The 22,675-nt window shown below is 35.0% G+C and overlaps 1 protein-coding gene across 2 annotated transcripts; it reads left to right on the top strand.

The window, feature by feature from the left end:
• Positions 1 to 895: 895 nt before the first annotated feature.
• Positions 896 to 19,749, top strand: LOC132751721 (COP9 signalosome complex subunit 7b-like). Of its 2 annotated transcripts, none has more exons than XM_060741935.1 (7): positions 896 to 974; positions 1,910 to 1,998; positions 3,571 to 3,630; positions 5,982 to 6,124; positions 16,854 to 16,959; positions 17,431 to 17,540; positions 19,129 to 19,749. In XM_060741935.1, exons 2-7 carry the CDS (start codon positions 1,945 to 1,947, stop codon positions 19,163 to 19,165), a joined length of 510 nt encoding a protein of 169 aa, XP_060597918.1. In that variant the 5' UTR covers positions 896 to 974; positions 1,910 to 1,944; the 3' UTR covers positions 19,166 to 19,749. The 2 variants fall into 2 exon arrangements, with proteins under 2 accessions (XP_060597918.1, XP_060597919.1); XM_060741936.1 differs by having other exon boundaries at positions 17,431 to 17,586.
• Positions 19,750 to 22,675: the final 2,926 nt, after the last annotated feature.

The following is a 22,675-nucleotide window of genomic DNA, read 5'->3' as shown; positions in this document are numbered from 1 at the left end:
GACGGGATTTTCCAAACGCCGACGCATGCGCAGAGGTCCCCTGATGATAGGTTGAACACTTCCAATTTATTCGTTTTGTTTATGGTACAAAATACCTTCAAGATAAATCTGGTTTACATTTACACTAAATATGTTAGGCTAAAATCATAATTCATAAGAGCTTTCCGCGTCATAGGTAGCACCTAATTTCATATTATTTCTTCATTCAATAATGATTTAAAGAGAGCGGTGGCCTAGTGGTTAAGGTGTCTGCCTTTCAACCCAGGTATGGGTTCGAGCCCAAATCAGGTAAAAAAAATATTTCTTAAAATGACAAAAGTACTGGTTGGTTCCAGGAAGTGGACTTGAACGTGATTTATATATAAGTTGCAAGAACTTGTTTCGCAATGGAGCTTTAATAAATATGTTTAAACCAATATGATTTAAAGGGACTTCACCAAGGTTTTTTGAAATGACCAATAAGATCATTCACTCACTCACTTATTCCAGAATAATTATTCCAATAAAATTGTGCAAAATGACCCAAAGTTGAAAAGCTTTGCAACTCAAATCGGGCTTAGAATAGCACAAAAAGACAGTTTTCAATTTTTTATTGAGTGTTTTTCTAAATTATCTTTTGCATATCTTTTCTGATTTAAAGTGATCTATTTAAGAAATTCAATTTTTCTTATTTAGGCAGTTGCGTGCCAGTTTTGGACTGCAGTGGAGTTCCTTTAATAATATTGTTTATTCAGTATAACTTTATTTCATGTTAGTTTTTAATGGAACTTCTCTGTTTTATTTATACATGAATGATGTAGAAGTATATGATTCCTTTAAAGTAAGTTGGAATATTGAGAAGAATAAATTCTGTAGAACTATCATAATTTATTGATTTATGATATATTGTATTTACAGCTCTCAAGTGGAGATCATGTAAAGTTTTTTAACTTGCTGAATCTGTTTTGCCTATGGAACATACAAAGATTATAAAGGTAATTATTAAAGGCACATTATGCCTCAGATACAAATAAAATTTTACTTCTTTAGGAAGTATGAATTTTATAATGTCTAATTAATGGTTTTAGAGAATATTAGATACTTGTTCCCTAAAGAAAAGAAGCGATAACTATGAAAGCATTTGTCATAAAAGTAGCAAAATGTAAACAAGGTAGTATTTTCACTTCTATACAAAATACTAATTCACTATATAACTGTACTTATTGCAAAAAAAAGCAACAGATGAAAAAGATGGTTCAGGTAAATTGGCCAATGAGTAACTTTTTTTGTTACTATAAAAGTACAAAATGTACACCAAAATTAAAAGTTTTTGAGAAATAAAAGTTAAAGCATTTCCAAAGCATAATTAGCCTTTAACTCAAATTTGCATAATGGACCTGCCCTGCTTCAAATTGGAACTGTTGAGAATTTCTTTATGAAAGTAATTAAATTGATCAGGTTTCACTATGAATATGTAGGCTACAGGCTCTCTTAAGTGTAACTACAATTTATGTCCATAGTATACTGTCCATAGCTCCATGCTCTTTAAATTTGCCTCTGTTCATCTATGTCAGGAACTATTTATGGTGTTTTGATTTAGCTTGGAATAAAATGAAAATATTTATATTTATCTTATATAGTAATAGCTATCTTAGACATGATTTTTTTTTTTACATTAAATTGAATTTTCAGTCACCATCTTTGTAAATGTAATATGTTTGTATAATTTAGTGACATAGAATTTGTAATTGTATTTCTACAAAACTCAGAAAGGTTGAGAATACTCACTTCAAAAATGTCCAAGTACTCATTATTTTGCAATGTGCCTTTTACCATATTGTTACAACTCTATGAATCATTTACTTAAATACAGTGTGAATAAAAACTATTAAAAGATGCTCTACTGTTATTTACTTAATTATGATTTCAGAGAAGAAATCAGAGTTACCTGAACTGAGTGCAGCCATGTTGAATAAATTAAGACATCTGACAATGGTATCTCTGGCTACAAAGACAAAGGTATTCTATATGTATATAATATATTGTTTACATCTTGTGATTGTGTCAATTTGTACATGATCACATAGCAGCTACCCATCCATACTTTGACCACAACTATGTAACATAACCAGCCAATTAGTTCAATAGGTAGAGCATTGGACAGGCAACCATTGTTTCCATTCCCGGACAGTGCAGTTCTCTTCCATTGTGATAATTATGAAATCTTTGCTACAGTCTATCGCACTGTACCTCTGCTCTGGGATGTACAGAAATTATCAGTTATTTGCAGAAGTGAAGACAACTAGTACTGCTAAACTGCTTAGCAGCATGCCCAGGAATGCTGCTGTGGTTTAACCGTGCTCTGATAAATTTAATGTGGCATACTGCAGTGATCTGGAGGGTATACTCTCAACACCACTACCACCATTGTAATGGACTTGCCATGCTTTAAATTTGGAACAGTCCATTCAAAGTTTTAGTGATTTCAGTATCATAATTACAAAACCTGGGCTATCATCAGTATAGACTGGTTAGACTGCATAATAAAGGCTGTGGTGATTGTATAATGGTGACAAATCACTTTCAAATCCTTTAGTTATAGAGGATATTTGTTTAGTTCAGTTTAAGATCGGAATATATTTCACTGAGTGAGCACCAAAAGGCGCAGCCACGAGTGAAATATGAACTTTTGGTGTTCACAAGGTGAAATATATTTCGATCTTACACTAAACTAAACAAATTTTCTTTTTATTATATGCAAAAAAAACGTTTTAAAAAGACATTAAACCTAATACTGAATGAAAAGGGCGCCAAATAATAATAATACAACATGACATTATTTACCATGTCACGTCAGTAAGTTGGTTCCCAGTACTGTGCACGCTTGTATTTCACTGAAACAACATAAGGGGCTTAAATTCAAAACAGTGAAATTATCAAATTGATAATTTCACTGTTTAAAACAGTGAAATTATCAGTTTTATATCACTGATATATTTCTATAAACCACCGAAAAGCATGTAATAAAAAAGAATAATGCAGTTATCTTTATCATTGTGGTTTCAACATTGATATTGACATAATATTTGGGTGATGTTTTACATGTAACTGTATATCTCATGAATCATGCAAGTTGTTCACTGGAAATTTCACACAAATCTTGAAGATCATGGCTGTGGGTCACTTTTTAAGACCAATAATTCTAGCTCAGATTTTTACAGAATTACTAAGAAAAATCTTGGTAAAGGCTTTTGCATGCAAAATCTTTCCTCACAGCCACTGAAATTTCACATATAAATTTGCACACATGCTTATTCTGTCATAACTGTTGGTAACTGATAAAGAGTTAGACATATAACTGTAATGTTGACTTTCTCTTAAATACCCAGGCTATTTTTCTGAATTTAAGCAAGCTTACTGTTAATTTAATACTTTTGGTTTAATACAATTCTCATTGTATTCTCCTTTGACATTGCTACTCAAATTTAATAAAGTTTATGTCCTATGATTTATTTTATGGTTTATTAGTAATAGTATAATTTTAGTACCATCTTCAGTCCATTCTTGTAACATGATATGTTTTATTTTCAGTGCATTCCATATAGTGTTTTATTGGAGGAGTTGGATATTCCTAACATGAGGTCCCTTGAAGTAAGATTAATTCTTATATATACATATATACATTCACCTTAAAGTGACATTTTGCCCCAGAAATGCTATCAATTTTATTTCTCAAAATTTTTTAAATTTTGGTATCTTGCTTCAGATTCCAAAAATATACACATTTTCCATGTACATGAACTATATTTTGCTCTGATAGCAGTTGGTATAACTATAGTGAGTCAGTATTTTGTATGGAAGTCAAAATACTTCTTTGTTAACAGTTTGCTACCTTTATGACACATTACTGCACGATTAGTGCTACTTTCGTCAGTATTTAAACATGTAACATGCTCTGAATTCATTATTGAAACATCATCAAACATATGTTTGACATATGAGCCGCGTCATGACAAAACCAACAAAATGCGTTTGTGACTATCATGGATCCAGACCAGACTGCAGATCTGCGCAGACTGATCAAGATCCATGTTCCCTATCAATTTCTCTACTTGTAATATGGTTTGTAAGTGAACAGCATGGATCCTGATCAGACTGCGTGGATGCGCAGGCTGATCTGTATCCATGCTGGGTGCAAACGCACTTTGTTTGTTTTGTCATGGCATGGCTCATATATTAAACTTTCAAAAATATGAATTTCTGAGACATAATATGTCTTTAAAGTGACATTATGCTCATTCTTTCACTGTCAAGTTCAGCTAAATTAGTTATATATTTTAAAAAGATTTACTTTTATTATGGTAATTGACCAATAGTTGATTATGAAAAATGTTTAAATACTACCTGAATTATAGAAGACTGACCCACTGTATTTAAAGTTTGATTGTTACTGATACACTAACAACAATATTTATCACATACCGGTGCCGATTTTAGCGACTCTGTAAATATGGTATTGCACGGCAGTGCATGTATTTTGACAAGATGTCATTTGCGTTATATAAACAAAGCATTAAGACATGCTAAATGTTAGCTATAGGCGCGTCCATGAAAAAATTTTCTATTTCACTTTAAGCGGTCTTTATTTTTATCATGCAACTGCTATGGTAACTGCCCGATAACACTTGCCTGATAATTATTTTTGTTATCACGTCAGTAACCTGATATCAAAAATTAGCCCCGCCCATTTTAACGGACTTTTTTTCAATTGCTTATATTCTCATTTTCATCAGCATGTGAATTCTAAAATGTAATCTCATACCCTTACAAGTCTTGAATCAATATGCGAAATTTATTTATTTATTATTTCGATTTCAATTACGAATAAATTAGATAGCGAATAGTTTGAAGTGACGTCATAATTTATATTGCAAATGACATCATCGATGTTCACGTCATACTACATGTAATCATAACAAACAGGCTAGACGATTTTCTTTGAGAACTTGTAAATGTTTACTTTATTTCGCCGGATTATTATTTAATAAGTGAACAAATTGTTTCGTTTAAAAAATAAGACGCATGTTTGTGTAGCTTGTGTTTGATTGCCGATTCAAATGACTTTTCTTTGATTGAAATTATCGTGAACTTTTGAATTTGACAATTCAAGACAAAAATTGCAGTAAAGTTTAGTTTATGTGATTCTCAGCGGATTTTTTGATTGATGTTTAAATTAAAGGTAAGAATGTTATCGTATTAGGCCTACATTCTGTTGTATTTTATCCGAGTCGAAAAACAAAATGGCCGCCAATTACAAATTCTAAGTTTCAGGGGCGGAGGAATTTGTTTTCAAGAATTATTTCTTTGAATAAAAATCTCCCTTTTTAACGAAATTCGCTATTTAAAAGTAGATTATTTTGTTATTTTGACAGTTATTATGTGTTACATGATAAATAGAAAAACATGCTACTGTCCTTTGATATCAATTTTATCAGGCTCGGCTGATATGGGCAGAAAGGGCTCGGCAAGCCTCGCCCTTTCTAGCCCATATCAGCCTCGCCTGATAAAATTGATATCAAAAGACAGTAGCATGTTATTCTCTATTTGATATGTGATAAATAAAGGATATTGAATGAGTGTAAGTTAATTACTAAATTTATTGAGCTCGTTGAATAAATCAATATTATGCTCGTAAGTGGCTCGCATAATATTATTTTATTCAACACGTTCAATAAATTCAGTAGTAAACTTACACTCATTCAATATCTTCTATTTATAGAAGGTTCCCGTAGATAATATCGGTTTTTGATTATTTTTACATTGTATGATATCAAATTGAACATAATTATGGCTTAATGTAAAGTTATTTTGACTATTACCTGTTCATGAATATTTGGTTAACTAAATTTGAACATTACCTGGAAATGAATGGTAAATATTTTATGATATATTCTCTGATATCAGCAAGTAAAAGTTAACAAGTTATACCTTGGTTTTTGCAGGATTTGATAATTGAGGTGATATATGCAGATATTATACATGGAAAGTTGGATCAGAAAAACCAACAGTTAGAAGTTGATTATGCCATTGGAAGAGACATTAGACAAGAGGCTGTACCAGAAATTATCTCTGTTTTACAAGATTGGTAAGTCCACTATAGATTCTGCAGTAAGGCTAGGTATACTTGTGCCTCATATTTCCGTGGTACCCATATTTCCAAGGTATTAGGCATAGCCAGTCTCAAGTACCTTATAGACTTCATGCACCTGCCAGGGGTTTTACTTACACTTTTTTATTTGTATTTTTATTGAAATGTAACATATACAACTGAGAAAACTTATTATTATCCCCCGCCGAAAAATTTCGGCGGAGGATATAGAAATAGTCTCCGTTCGCCGACCTTCCGTCCGTCCGTCCGTCCTTCCGTCCGACATTTTTGTCCGGAGCATATCTCTAAAAGTATTTGAGTTATCAACTTGAAACTTCATAGGTGGATAGACCTCATTGAGGAGGAGTGCAGTGCACAAGAATGATAACTCTACCTTGCATGATTTTTGAGTTATTGCCCTTTGTTATTTTTCAAAATTGATTTTTGTCCAGAGCATAACTCCAAAAGCCTATGAGATATTAACATGAAACTTCATAGGTGCATAGATCTCACTCAGGAGGTGTGCAGTGCACAAGAATGATAACTTTACCTTTCATAATTTTTGAGTTATTGCCCTTTGTTATTTATCATACCTAATTTTTCACCTGAGTGGAGCATAACTCAAAAAGTGTTTGAGATATCAAACATGAAATGTCATAGGTGGATAGATCTTATTGAGGAGGAATGTTGTGCGCAAGAATGATAACTCTTCCTATACAATTTTTGAGTTATTGCCCTTTGTTTTTTTTCATGCTATTTTGTCCAGAGCTTATCTGAAAAAGTATTTGAGGTATCAACTTGAAACTTCAAAGGTGGATGGATCTCATTGAGGAGGAGTGCAGTGCTTAAGAATGATAACTCTACCCTGCATTATTTTTGAGTTATTGCCCTTTGTTATTTTTCAAAATTAATTTTTGTCCAGAGCATAACTCAAAAAGCCTTTGAGATATCAAAATGAGACTTCATAGGTGCATAGATCTCACTCAGGAGGTGTGCACTGCACAAGAATGATAACTCTACCTTTTATAAGTGTTGTGTTATTGCCCTTTGTTCTTTTTCATACTTAATTTTTCAATTCAATTTTTTTCTCAAAAAGTATTTGAGGTATCAACTTGAAACTTCATAGGTGGATAGATTTTACTGAGGAGGGATGCAGCACACAAGAATGATAACCTACCCTGCATTATTTTTCAGTAATTGCCCTTTGTTATTTTCAGCCATCAGTATTCACATAGGTTTCAAATCTGTAATCACTATAGCCATCAGTTTTCATTACCAAAAGACCTCTTAAAATGGAATTATTCCGCTCTACTACATATACATTCTTCCAATGAGCAAACACATTCGGCGGGGGATGGCCATGTTGACATGGCTCTTGTTTTATTCAGTACCGTAAATTATTTCACCATTTTACTTTTAGTTTTCATACCTGTAAAGACAATTGTCTTTGTTAAACAACCATTAAGATATTTGATAAATGCCATTGAGAAAATACCCACTTTCAGGGCTAGGTATAGGTGTATTAAAAAATAAAGATTACTTTTGGTTTTGTTTTTGAAACTGTTAAAATGTAATTGCTTTGGAAATATGAGAACATAACTTTACTCACTAGGCAGCAGATAGGTGTTAATTGCCATGTTGTGTATATAATTGCTTACATGCAAACATTAAATGGAATAATCTATGATGTAACAGATAGTCTTTGCTACAATAATCAACATATTTTCCGGAGTTTTATTCTTCTCACTTTTGTTGTCTGTGTTGAATAGTTAAGTACCAAGGGAATAAGAGGCACAAGTATAAGTTAAAATAGAATTAGTTACTTCAGTTGGAACTTCTATTGTAAGATGCTACTTCTTCTAAAATGGTATTTTAGGTCATGATATAGTAATGATTGTGAGCAGTATAAGTTGATATTAAGGTGTTCTGGCTGTGAAGCATTTTCACATGTGTTTTATTGTTTATAGTATGAAGGTGTTCTGGCTGTGAAGCAGTTCTACATGTGTTTTATTGTTTATAGTATGAAGGTGTTCTGGCTGTGAAGCAGTTTCACATGTGTTTTATTATGCTCCCCGAAAAATTTCGGGGGAGCATAAAGTCGTCGGATTGTCTGTCCGTACCTACGTACGTCCCGAATTCGTGTCCGGCCCATAACTTTGTTATTTGAAGTCGGACTATTTCACAGAAATGATCACCATATTGAGACGACGTGTCGCGCGTACCATTTGGTTTGCTACCTTGAAGGTCAAGGTCACAGCATGACCTTGCAGCAAAATCGTGTCCGGTCAGTTGGATTTTAAAAATATTTCACAGAAATGATCACCATATTGAGATGACATGTCGCGTGCAACATTTGGGTCGCTACCTTGAAGGTCAAGGTCACAGCATGACCTTGCAGCAAAATCGTGTCTGGCCCATTTCTTTGTTATTTGAAGTCGGATTTTTAAAAACTTTTCACAGAAAAGATCACCATATTGAGACGACGTGTCGTGCGCAACAATTGGGTCGCTACCTTGAAGGTCAAGGTCACAGCATGACCTTGCAGCAAAATCATGTCCAGTCCATAACTTTGTTATTTGAAGTCGAATTTTAAAAATATTTCACAGAAATGATCACCATATTGAGACGATGTGTCGCGCGCAACATGTTGGTCGCTTCCTTGAAGGTCAAGGTCACAGCATGACCTTGCAGCAAAATCGTGTCTGGCCCATTACTTTGTTATTTGAAGTCGGATTTTAAAACTTTTCACAGAAATGATCACCATATTGAGACGACGTGTCGCGCGCAACAATTGGGTCACTACCTTGAAGGTCAAGGTCACAGCATGACCTTGCAGCAAAATCGTGTCCGGCCCATAACTTCGCTATTTGAAGTCAGATTTAAAAAGTATTTCACAGAAATGATCATCATATTAAGATGACATGTCACGCACAACATTTGGGTCGCTACCTTGAAGGTCAAGGTCACAGCATGACCTTGCAGCAAAATCGTGTCCGGCCCATAACTTTGCTATTTGAAGTCAGATTTAAAAAGTATTTCACAAAAATGATCATCATATTAAGATGACGTGTCACGCACAACATTTGGGTCGCTACCTTGAAGGTCAAGGTCACAGCATGACCTTGCAGCAAAATTGTGTCCGGTCCATAACTTCCTTATTTGAAGTCAGATTTTTATGCTCCCCGAAAAATTTCGGGGGAGCATATAGTCGGTGCCTTGTCCGTATGTCCGTCCGTCTGTCCGCACTCACAGGACAGTAATTATGTGGCTAGAGGGACAATAGGTAACTGTTCTTTCTCTTTGATGTCATTCATTCCGTAATGCTTTTATGTGGCTATTTTCTTTTGTGTGGCTAAAAAGAACAATAGAGAGAACAATAGAGTAGCCGTATAATTACTCTCCTGTTAGAACGTCCGTCTGTCCGTCCGTTGTCTTGTCCAGAGCATAACTTGAAAACCCTTGGAGATAATTTGTTTAAACTTCATACAGTGGTAGAGGGCATTGAGGGGGAGTGCAGTGTCAAAGAACCATAACTCTATTTTACCCAGTTTTTGAATTATCTCCCCTGATAGAAAAATCTTGTCCGGGACATAACTCTAAAACTATAAGAGATATCAACATGAAACTTTGTAGGTGAATAGATCTCAATGGGTAGATGTGCAGTGCATAAGAACAATAACTCTTTTTGTCCTAATTTTGGAGTTATTGCCCTTTGTTAATTTTAACACTTTGAACTTTGTCCGGAACATAACTCTAAAGCTATGAGAGATATCAAGATGAAACATTGTAGGTAGATAGATCTCATTGAGTAGAAGTGCAGTGCAAAAGAACCATAACTCTGTTAAGCCTCGTTTTTGAATTATCTCCCCTTATAGAAAAGTCTTGTCCGGGACATAACTCTAAAACTATTAGAGATATCAACATGAAACTTTGTAGGTGAATAGATCATAATGGGTAGATGTGCAGTGCATAAGAACAATAACTCTTTTTGTCCTAATTTTGGAGTTATTGCCCTTTGTTAATTTCAACACTTTGAACTTTGTCCGGAACATAACTCTAAAACTATAAGAGATATCAGAATGAAACATTGTAGGTAGATAGATCTCATTGAGTAGAAGTGCAGTGCAAAAGAACCATAACTCTGTTAAGCCTCATTTTTAGCTCACCTGTCACAAAGTGACAGGGTGAGCTTTTGTGATTGCTTTTCGTCCGGCGTCCGTCCGTCCGGCGTCCGTCCGTCCGTTAACTTTTACCTTAAATGACATCTCCTCATAAACCACTAAGCCAATTTCATCCAAACTTCACAGGAATGTTCCTTTGGTGGTCACCTTTAAAAATTGTTCAAAGAATTTAATTCCATGCAGAACTCTGGTTGCCATGGCAACCAAAAGAAATCACTTTAAATATCTTCTTTTAAAAAACCCAAAGAGCTAGAGCTTAGATATTTGGCATGAAACATCTTCTAGTGAGTGTCTACCAAGTTTGTTCAAATAAAAGCCCTGGGGTCAAAATTGGCCCCGCCCCAGGGGGTCATTGATTTTCCTTATATGTGTATAGCAAAAACTTAAAAAATCTTCTTTGAAAAAACCCATATAGCTAGAGTTAAGATATTAAGCATGAAACATCATCAAGTGAGTGTCTACAAAGTTTGTTCAAATAAAAGCCCTGGGGTCAAAATTGGCCCCGCCCCAGGGGGTCATTGATTTTCCCTATATGCATATAGTTAAAACTTAAAAAATCTTCTTTTAAAGAACCCAAAGAGCTAGAGCTTAGATATTTAGCATGAAACATGTTCTAATGGGTGTCTACAAAGTTTGTTCAAATAAAAGCCCTGGGGTCAAAATTGGCCCTGCCCCGGGGGTCATTGATTTTCCTTATATGTGTATAGCAAAAACTTAAAAAATCTTCTTTGAAAAAACCCAAATAGCTAGAGTTTAGATATTAAGCATGAAACATCTTCTAGTGAGTGTCTACCGAGTTTGTTCAAATAAAAGCCCTGGGGTCAAAATTGGCCCCGCCCCAGGGGGTCATTGATTTTCCTTATATGCATATAGTAAAAACTTAAAAAATCTTCTTTTAAAGAACCCAAAGAGCTAGAGCTAAGATATTTAGCATGAAACATGTTCTAATGGGTGTCTACAAAGTTTGTTCAAATAAAAGCCCTGGGGTCAAAATTGGCCCCGCCCCGGGGGTTATTGGTTTTCCTTATATGTGTATGGCAAAAACTTAAAAATCTTCTTTGAAAAAACCCAAATAGCTAGAGTTTAGAATTTTAAGAATATTAAGAATGAAACATCTTCTAGTAAGTGTCTACAAAGTTTGTTCAAATAAAAGCCCTGGGGTTAAAACTGGCCCCGCCCCAGAGGTGTCATTGTTTTTAACTATATGTGTATAGTAAAAACTTAAAAAATCTTCTTTTAAAAAACCCAATGAGCTAGAGGTTAGATTTTAAGCAGGAAACATCTTTTTGTTGGTGTCTACCAAGTTTGTCCAAATAAAAGCCCTTGGGTTTAAATATGCCCTGCCAAAGGGGGGAGGGGGGGCGGAGGTCATTGTTTTTGTGTCGCCTTGAAAAGGTGACATATAGGGGTTACTTTTGTCGGCGGCGTCGGCGGTGTCTGTGTCGGCGGCGTCGTCGTCGTTGTCGGCGTCCCCTAAAGCTTGTCCGGAGCATAACTCAGTCACTATAAGTCTGATTGACTTCAAACTTGGTATGCATGCTTCTTTCAATAACCCGAAGTGCAGTGCACAAGGACCGGTACTCTGCAGTTCTTATTATGCCACCGCAGCATCTGCGATGCGGTGGCATATAGCGATTCACCTGTGTGTGTGTGTTTGTTTGTGTGTGTGTGTGTGTGTGTGTTATATAGATTATATAGTGAACTTAAAAAATCTTCTTGTGAAAAACCACTTGTCCAATTTCAACCAAACTTGGCAGGATTGATCCTTGGGTGAAGGGCTTCCAAAGTTGTTCAAAGAATTTCATTCCATGCAGAAATCTGGTTGCCATGGCAACCAAAAGGAATTATAAGAATAAATTTAAAAAATCTTCTTGTAAAGACCCAAAAGGCCTAGAGCTTAGATATTTTGCATAAGGCATTGTCTGGTAGACCTCTACCGAGATTGTTCAAATTATAACCCTGGGGTCAAAATCGGCCCCGCCCCGGGGGTCATTGATTTTCACTATATGTACATATAGTAAAAACTTAAAATACCTTCTTGTAAAGACCCAAAAGGCCTAGAGCTTAGATATTTTGCATAAGGCATTGTCTGGTAGAGGTCTACCAAGATTAATCAAATTTTAACCCTGGGTCAAAATAGGCCCCGCCCCGGGGTCATTGATTTTCACTATATGTACATGTAGTAAAAACTTAAAAAAACTTCTTGTAAAGACCCAAAAGGCCTAGAGCTTAGATATTTTTGCATAAGGCATTGTCTGATAGACCCTTACCAAGATTGTTCAAATTTATAGCCCTGGGGTCAAAAATCGGCCAAGCCCCGGGGTCATTGATTTTCACTATATGTACATATAGTAAAAACTTAAAATACCTCCTTGTAAAGACCCAAAAGGTTGTGAGCTTAGATATTTTGCATAAGGCATTGTCTGGTAGACCTCTACTCAGATTGTTCAAATTATAGCCCTGGGGTCAAAATCGGCCCTGCCCCGGGGGTCATTGGTTTTCCTTATATGTATATAGTAAAAACTTTATAGTAAAATAATTTTCTTCTAGCAAATGCTAGAGGTTAGATATTTTGCATGAAACATTGTGAAGTGAACTTCTAGCAAGATTGTTCAAATTATAGCCCTGGGGTCAAAATTGCCCCTGCCCCGGGGTCATTGATTTTCAATATATACATATAGTAAAAAATAAAAAAATCTTATTGTCTGAAGGTACAAGGCTTAGAGCTTGAATATTTGTTAAATGATATCATCTATAGGTACTCTACCAAAGTTGTTCAAATTTTGCCTCAGATTGTGTCAAAAAGACCCGCCCCATGGGCCATAGGTTTTCCTTATATGTATATATAGTAAAAAACTTAAAAAATCATCTTCTCTAAATTTACAAAGCTAGAGTTAAGATATTTTGCATGAAACATTATGTAGTGAACCTGTAGCAAGATTGTACACATTATAGCCCTGGGGTCAAAATTGGCCCCACCCCAGGAGTCATTGATTTTCACTATGTACATATAGTAAAAAAAAAAAAGAAATATTTTTGTCTGAAGGTACAAGGCATAGAGCTTTGATGTTTGCTCTATAATATATTCTATGGGTTCTCTACTAAAGTTGTTTTAATTATGCCCCTAGTGTTAAAATTGGCCCTGCCCAGGGGCAGTGATTCTCATTATGTTCACGTAGTAAAAACAGAAAATAAAACAAATCTTTTCTGAATAGGAGAAAGCTACAGCTTAGATATTTGACTTGAAATGTTGTTTGGTGGACCTGTATCAAGATTGTTTTGAATTAAACCCTTGGGTCCAAAATTTTGCCTTGCCCAAGGGGACAGTGACCTACTTTCTTGTCCTTTGATGTACAGCTATGAAATTTTGACCATGTGCACAGTTTTAGTTGTAAAATTGAACTTTTATATCAGGTGAACTAGATTTTGATGATGTGACCTACTTTCTTGTCCTTTGATGTACAGCTATGAAATTTGAACCATGTGTACAGATTTAGATGTTAAGTGAACTTTGATTTCAGCTGACCTAGATTTTGACAAAGTGTCTTACTATGTTGTCCTTTGATGTAGTCATGAAATTTAGGCTGTGTGAAATATGACCTTCAACACCAAATTCACTAGACTCAAGTGCATTGATATATTCCTACTCTGATCTTTTATTGAGTTAACAACAGATTTAACTAATCTGATAATAAGAATTAGATAGGTCAGGGATCTATGCATTATGACAATCTTCAAAATTGTATAGAAACAAAGAAAATCTGTTCCTACACTACTATTTAGTGTTGTATTAATGCGGTGGCATAGCATTTTTCTCAAATGCAATCTTGTTTTTTGAGTTATTGCCCTTTGTTAATTTTTATACTTTAATTTTGTCCGGGCCATTTCTCTTCAACTAAAAAAGCTATGGACTTGAAACTTCATAGGATGATAGATCTCATTAAGAAGAAGTGCAGTGCACAAGAACCGATACTCTGCACTTCCTAATTTTTGAGTTATTGCCCTTTGTTAATTTTCATACTTTATTTTTGTCCGGGCCATTTCTCCTAATGTATAAAAGCCATGGACTTTAAACTTCATAGGATGATAGGTCTCATTAAGAAGAAGTGCAGTGCACAAGAACAGGTACTCTGCATTTGTTATTTTTTGAGTTATTGCCCTTTGTTGTGTCGCCTTGAAAAGGTGACATGTAGGGGTTACTTTTGTCGGCGGCGTCTGTGTCGGCGGCGTCGTTGTCGGCGTCCCCTAAAGCTTGTCCGGAGCATAACTCAGTCACTTTAAGCCTGATTGACTTCAAACTTGGTATGCATGCTTCTTTCAATAACCCAAAGTGCAGTGCACAAGGAACGGTACTCTGCAATACTTATTTTTTGAGTTATTGCCCTTTGTTAATTTTCATACTTTATTTTTGTCCGGGCCATTTCTCCTAATGTATAAAAGCCATGGACTTGAAACTTCATAGGATGATAGGTCTCATTAAGAAGAAATGCAGTGCACAAGAACAGGTACTCTGCATTTCTTATTTTTTGAGTTATGGCCCTTTGTTTATTTTCATATTTCATTTTTGTCCTGGCCATTTCTCCTAAACTACATTGTTCACAAGGCGACACATCCGACTCGCGGAGTTCTAGTTTATTTTCATACTTTAATTTTGTCCGGGCCATTTCTCCTTAAGTATAAAAGCTATGGACTTGAAACTTCATAGGATGATAGATCTCATTAAGAATAAGTGCAGTGCACAAGAATCGGTACTCTGCATTTCTTAATTTTTGAGTTATGGCCCTTTGTTAATTTTCATACTTAATTTTTGTCCAGGCCATTTCTCCGAAAGTATAAAAGTTATGGACTTGAAACTTCATAGGATGATAGATCTCATTAAGAAAAAGTGCAGTGCATAAGAACTGATATTCTGCATTTCTTATTTTTTGAGTTATTGCCCTTTGTTGATTTTCATACTTTATTTTTGTCCTGGTCATTTCTCCTCAAGTATGAAAGCTATGGACTTGAAACATCATAGAATGATAGATCTTATTGATAAGAAATGCAGTGCACAGAAACTGCTGCTCTGCACTTATTATTTTTTTAGTTATTGCCCTTTGTTATTTTCATATTTCATTTTTGTCCTGGCCATTTCTCCTAAACTACATTGTTCACAAGGCGACACATCCGACTCGGGGAGTTCTAGTTCATTATATGTGTGTAGTGAAAACTTAACATCATGAAACATCTTCTAATGGGTGTCTTCCAAGTTTGCTCAAATAAAAGCCCTGGGGTTTAAACTGGCCCCGCTCCGGGGGCCTATATACAGGTGAGCGACCTCAGGGCCATCATGGCCCTCTTGTTGAATTATTTCCCCTTTTAGAAAAATCTTGTCCAGGACATAGCTGTAAAACTATTAGAGATATCAACATAAAAACTTTGTAGGTAGATATATCTCAATGGGTAGATGTGCGTGCACAAGAATCATAACTCTGCATTGCCTAATTCTGGAGTTATTGCCCTTTGTTTATTTTTACTTTTTGAAGTTGTCCGGGACATAACTCAGAAACCATAAGAGATATCAACAAGAAACTTTGTAGGTTGATAGATCACATTGATTAGAAGTGCAGTGCAAAGAACAGTAACTCTTCCTTGCCTAATTTTGGAATTATTGCACTTTGAACTTTTTCCACGGACATAACTCTGAAACTACAAGAGGTGGACTTTCCTGTGTCCAAAACCTATTCGGGGAGCATCACCCGGCTCAAACCGGGCTCTTGTTAAACTATTTCACAGAAATGATCACCATATTAAAATGGCATGTCGCGCGCAACATTTGGGTCGCTACCTTGAAGGTCAAGGTCACAGCATGTCCTTGCACCAAATTGTGTCCGGCACATAACTTCATTATTTGAAGTCGGATTTTACAACTTTTCCACAGAAATGATCACCACAATGAGACATTGTGTCGCGCGCAACATTTGTGTCGATACCTTGAAGGTCAAGGTCACGGCATGACCTTACAGCAAAATCATGTCCGGCTCATAACTTCATTACTGGAAGTCGGATTTATCAATTATTTCACAGAGATGATCACCATATTGAATTGACGTGTAGCATGCAACATTTGGGTCGCTACCTTGAAGGTCAAGGTCACAGCATGACCTTGCAGCAAAATTATGTCCGGCGCATAACTACGTTATTTGAAGTCGGATTTTAGAACTATTTCACAAAAATGATCACCATATTACGACAATGTGTCGTGCACAATATTTGGGTTGTTTTTACACTTTGAACTTTGTCTGTGACATAACTCTGACACAACAAGAAGTATACCTTCCTGTGTCCAAAACCTATTCGGGGAGCATCACCCGGTTCAACCGGCTCTTGTTGCTTATGTTATGAAGGTGTTCTGGCTGTGAAGCAGTTCTACATGTGATTTATTGCTTATAATATGAAGGTGTTCTGGCTGTGAAGCAGTTTTACATGTGTTTTATTGTTTACGGTATGAAGGTGTTCTGGCTGTAAAGCACTTTTACATGTGTTTTATTATTTATGATATAAAGGTGTTCTGGCTGTGAAGCAGTTTTACAAGGAATAGAAACACAAATAACAAAGGCAAATCAGAACAAAGAAAACAACATGAGGCAGAAACAGAAAATGGAACAAGAGGTAAAATAAGTTAAATGATAATAACTGTGACTCTGTCATTTATTGAAAGGGTTATTATGGTTATAACATTGTATTATATCTAACTTTATGTAGCTTGTTTCACAAGTGCCATCATCTTATCAGATAATGATTTTGTTAAATTTTAGGTGGGAACACGTCTTCCCAGATTTTATTGATTTTAGTTTGTAAAACATTGTATTATATATAACATAACATCCCATAACTCATGTTGCAACTGCCCTCATCTTAAAAGATAGTGATTTACGTATTTCATAAAAAATTGTGATTAATGATTATTAGATTTTAGCTCTTCCTTTGTGATATTTCAAATGTACCTGGTATAAGAAACCAGACTGGCAGAAGTTTGATGCTCCAGCAGATATACTAATACATATGAACATATATGAAATTTGTTCGCTTTTTTCCATTGTGTACATAGCTATTGATATACATTTGTATTTATGATTTCAGGTGACAAATATAAAGAAAACATTAAAGAGTACACATGCTGATGAGGAAAGTATGGTGACAGAATCTGTTTCTTCTGATAAACCCAGCAAAAAACCCTCCAAAGCCAAGGGGTAGGTGTAACTGTCTTTAGATGAACAAGAAAAGAGCCCATCAAAAGTTAAGAGCTGATAGTAAATTTAAATCAACCAAGCAATTAGCCAATCGATGCCTTTTTCCTAATTTATATACAGCACAAAAAATCCTTCAACAGGCATGGGCTGTCAGTTTTCACAGGCATGCATGTATCAAGTAAAAACAATTTAAAAGCATTGCCATTATCCTCATTTATTACATGTTTTGCAGTAGATTACTGAATTATAATGGTTAATTATATTCTGATAATTTCACAGTAATGATTACCAAATATAATTTCACAGTAGCCGAACTATATTTGGCGTAAAAATAAAATATTTATCATTAATGAATGTTTTTTCAGAGGAAATGTAGTCAATCATAATAAAAAATGTACTTGATTACTGTAGTTCGTAAATATTTACGAACGTTGTGCTGAAAAACATCTAAAATCTAAAAATAATCATGGAATTATATTTTGCTTCAACATTGTGACGTCATTATTTGATGACGTCATGAAGATAAGAGCATGACGTTACGCTGCAAAAATCAGTAAAATGGTTTAAAAATCGTTAAAAAATCATGAAATAAACAGAAAATTTGTTTGTTTTACATGTAAGATCAAATAATATTTCACTCGTGAACCCCAGCTATTATATTTTCACTCGTGGCTACGCCACTCGTGGAAAATATTGCATCTGGTGTTCACTCGGTGAAATATTTTTCGATCTTACACTGAAACAAACAAATATCCTCTATATAAACATATTCATCACAAATGGAAAGCCAAGTGATGTCAATTTCTTTACATAAAGGAATAAAAAACTCAAGATTTTCCCTCTAGACTTAGTATGCAAAAGGCCCTTGAAGCAATGTAAGTGCCTAAGATTTGCAATGTTCTATGTTAAGCACAAGCACCATTGAAAGTCAAGTGGTAGATGTTAGTTTCCACAGATGGATAAAGTTTTAGAATATAAAACACACATCTCTAGAACAAAAAGATAACTCAATTATCTTGGATTAGGGATAATTTCTCCTAAGATAAACCCTCATGTTTAACTTTAAAATTTATGAGATAGAAATAATGGTATTACTTTTAAACAAATTTGGTTGTTTTTTATGCTGATTTAAATGTATGGTTAGTCACATCTTAAGGTTGATCCACCTAAACAAACCACTTCCCTGGATTGCTAACCAGTTATTAGCATACATGCATTTCTCAGTAATTGATTGACCACTTATTCAACATAATTTCTAAATCAATCAGCATTCTTACATTTGTGTTTTTCCAGTGCTTCAATGAAATCAATGAACAGTTGCTGTTTTATTTTTCCGCAGTTATTTTAAATGTGTTTTTTTTCTATTACAGGCTATTCTTTTAATAATTTCCTCTTTCAAATGTTGAATATCACATCATAATTAATGGCTTACTAGTCATATGTACATGGTGGCTCTATCTGTTTAATCATGGACTTTAATTTACATGTAATTAAAATTTGTGGTTTTATAAAGAAATAATGTAAAGCATGTGAGAGGTGTAGATTAATGATTAAAATAATAACTAATGTTTTAATTTTATATTTACAGATTACGAGGAAGTAGTGGTACAAAGTTATGGAAATAATCACAATCTTTATACATGTATCTGTGTTAAGTGCTGTATGTGCTGGGGTGTGTGCATGTGTTGATGATTATAGAATTATTTTCTCTCTGGTGTATATTGTCCTTGTAGGTTAAAGTACTGCAAATTTTAATTTGCCTAATATGGTTGTACTTGTATAAATATCAGCTGTCACTTATAACAAAATAAAAACTAAATCTTCCTGTGTATAAGATTTCATGTACATAACTACTGCCAATATGTAATATATTATAAGGTAAATTGTTGTTAATTGTTGATGATAACTGTATAAGCTATAGTGCTAATATTGTTTCATGATACATGAAAATAATTTCCAAATATAAGTTAATGTTTCTTTAGATCTCTTTATAATGGTATTCTATAAATAACTATATCCAGGCTAGATGTAACTGACTAATGGTATATAAGTGAAATGTGTAAATTCTTGGGGAAAAAAAGATGTTACTTTATGATCGACATGTTTAGTAGTCTAACTTTAAGACAAATGTTACATAATTATGTTAAATTTAAGATACATTTTGACAGAGGTTGGAACTTCTTAGGGGTTTTTAAGGACCTTTCAGTATAACTTGTAAAAATGTGCGAGAATGTATCACCATATCTGTCTTTGAAATATTTTATAAAATGTTACATGATATATAAATAGTTAATGATAATTGTGTATGAATACTTTACGTACTTGCAGAAAATATATAATAACAAGATAAACTTGATTATAAATAGCAAAACTGTTTAAAGTAAGATTGTTTGTGTTTGTTTTTATTTTTATTGACTATATTTTACAATGAATTATTTCAAGTAAAACGATAGTCTTTTTATATGCCCGAAAGGGCATATTATGTTATACCCCCTGGCGTCCGTCTGTCTGTCTGTCCGTCCGTACGTCCGTCCGTCCGTCCGTCCGTTAGCAATTTGGTTTCCGGAGCATAACTTAAGTTCCATTTGGCCCACAATGTCAAAACTTCATAGGATGATTGTCCATATTGGGTAGAAGACCCCTATTGATTTTGGGGTCAAAAGGTCAAAGGTCAAGGTCACTATTACCTTAAAACTGAAAACAGTTTCCGGAGCATAACTTAAGTTCCATTCGACCCACAATGTTCAAACTTCATAGGATGATTGTCCATATTGGGCAGAAGACCCCTATTGATTTTGGGGTCACAAGGTCAAAGGTCAAGGTCACTGTTACCTTGATACTGAAAACAGTTTCCGGAGCATAACTTAAGTTCCATTTGGCCCACAATGCTCAAACTTCATAGGATGATTATTTATATTGGGTAGAAGACCCCTATTGTTTTGGAGTCAAAAGGTCAAATGTCAAGGTCACTATTACTTTAAAACTGAAATCAGTTTCCGGAGCATAACTTAAGTTCCATTTGGCCCACAATATTCAAACTTCATAGGATGATTGTCCATATTGGGAAGAAGACCCCTATTGATTTTGGGGTCACAAAGTCAAAGGTCAAGGTCACTATGACCTTGATACTGAAAACAGTTTCCGGAGCATAACTTAAGTTCTAATTGGCCCACAATGTTCAAACTTCATAGGATGATTGTCCATATTGGGTAGAAGACCCCTATTGATTTTGGGGTCAAAAGGTCAAAGGTCAAGGTCACTATTACCTTATAACTGAAAACAGTTTCCAGAGCATAACTTAAGTTCCAATTGACCCACAATGTTCAAACTTCATAGGATGATTGTCCATATTGGGAAGAAGACCCTATTGATTTTGGGGTCACAGGTCAAAGGTCAAGGTCACTATGACCTTGATACTAAAAACAGTTTCCGGAGCATAACTTAAGTTCCAATTGTCCCACAATGATCAAACTACATAGGATGATTGTCCATATTTGGTAGAAGACACCTATTGATTTTGGGGTCAAAAGGTCAAAGGTCAAGGTCACTATTACCTTATAACTGAAAACAGTTTCCAGAGCATAACTTAAGTTCCATTCGACCCACACTGTTCAAACTTCATAGGATGATTGTCCATATTGGGTAGAAGATTCCTATTGATTTTGGGGTCACAAGGTCAAAGGTGAAGGTCACTATTACATTGATACTGAAAAATATGATTCCACGCATAACTTAAGTTCCATTTGACCCACAATGTTCAAACTTCATAGGATGATTGTCCATATTGGGTAGAAGACCCCTGTTGATTTTGGGGTCAAAAGGTCAAAGGTGAAGGTCACTATTACCTTGATACTGAAAAGAGTTGCCGGAGCATATGTTAAGTTCCATTTGGCCCACAATGTTCAAACTTCATAGGATGATTGTCCATATTGGGTAGAAGACCCTTATTGATTTTGGGGTCAAAAGGTCAACGGTTAAGGTCATCCTTACTAAAAAAAAAAATACTTTCGGGCATATAATGCTCCGCCTAGCGGTGCTCTTGTTTATGATAAGTACTAGAAAAGTTCAATAGTGGAAGACTCAGTTTACACATAATTAAACTTTTATACAATGTCTCTTAAACTCTTCTAAATAAATTCATTATTGTTTTTATTACCTTCATCATTTGTTTCTTACCTTGTGAATCCGAGGAAGTCTGAAACTTGTTTTATTTGCTGTAATTGATAATGACTTACTATTTGACTGACCTGTCTAATTCCTAGTTTCCTTAACCAGGTTTTCAATGAAAAACCGGGATATTGTAATGCCGGAGTCGTTGGGTGGCATCAACCTTTAGTGTCTGCTCAATAACTTTAGTTGCTTTGGCCTATTGCCACCAAACTTGGTGTATGGGTAGCTTATATCAAGAGGCAGCTTAGGTGTCTGTGGTCAAGGTCACTGTTACTAAAAATAGAAATTCAGTTTCCGCTCAATAACTTTCGGTTGCTTTGGCCTATTGACACCAAACTTGGTTTATGGATAGCTTGTATCAAGAGGCAGCTAGGTATTGCTACCAACATGCCTGTAATCAAGGTCACTGTTACTAAAAATACGAATGCAATTTCCGCTCAATAACTTAATTTTACTTTGCCCTATTGACACCAAACTTTGTGTGTAGGTACCTTATATCAAGAGGCAGCTTGGGATTGCTACTCAGGTGTCTGTGATCAAGGTCACTGAAAATAGAAATTCAGTTTCCGCTCAATAACTTGAGTTTGCATTGGCCTATTGACACCAAACTTGGTGTATGGGTAGCTTATTTTGGATCGCTACCTAGGTATCTGTGGTCAAGGCCACTGTTACTAAAAATAGAAATTCAGTTTCCGCTAAATAACTTGAGTGTGCTTTAATCTATTGACACCAAACCTAGTGTATAGATAGCTTATATTCGTGAGGCAGCTTGGGATTGCTACCCAGGTATCTGTTAACAAGGTCACTGTTACTATGTTACTAAGAAAAGAATTTCAGTTTCCGCTCAATAACTTGAGTTTGCTTTGGCCTATTGACACCAAACTTGATGTATGGGTAGCTTATATCAAGGGGCAGCTTTTAATTGCTATCAAGGTTAATGTACATGTATTCAGTTTTCACATAAT

This window comes from Ruditapes philippinarum, unplaced genomic scaffold (genome assembly GCF_026571515.1).
Source record: "Ruditapes philippinarum isolate M1 unplaced genomic scaffold, ASM2657151v2 ctg2498_1_1_1_1, whole genome shotgun sequence".
NCBI lineage: Eukaryota > Metazoa > Mollusca > Bivalvia > Venerida > Veneridae > Ruditapes > Ruditapes philippinarum.
The sequence above is the reverse complement of the archived record's forward strand: the minus strand, read 5'-3'. Positions and strand labels throughout refer to the sequence as shown.

Bases quoted from the DNA above. Each gene is read 5' to 3' on its own strand.
- LOC132751721 (XM_060741935.1), top strand. From the start codon at position 1,945: ATGTTGAATAAATTAAGACATCTGACAATGGTATCTCTGGCTACAAAG. The intron at 6,125-16,853 runs GTAAGTCCACTA...TATGATATAAAG, and splicing joins ATCTCTGTTTTACAAGATTG to GTGTTCTGGCTGTGAAGCAG. The intron at 16,960-17,430 runs GTAAAATAAGTT...TTATGATTTCAG, and splicing joins AACAGAAAATGGAACAAGAG to GTGACAAATATAAAGAAAAC.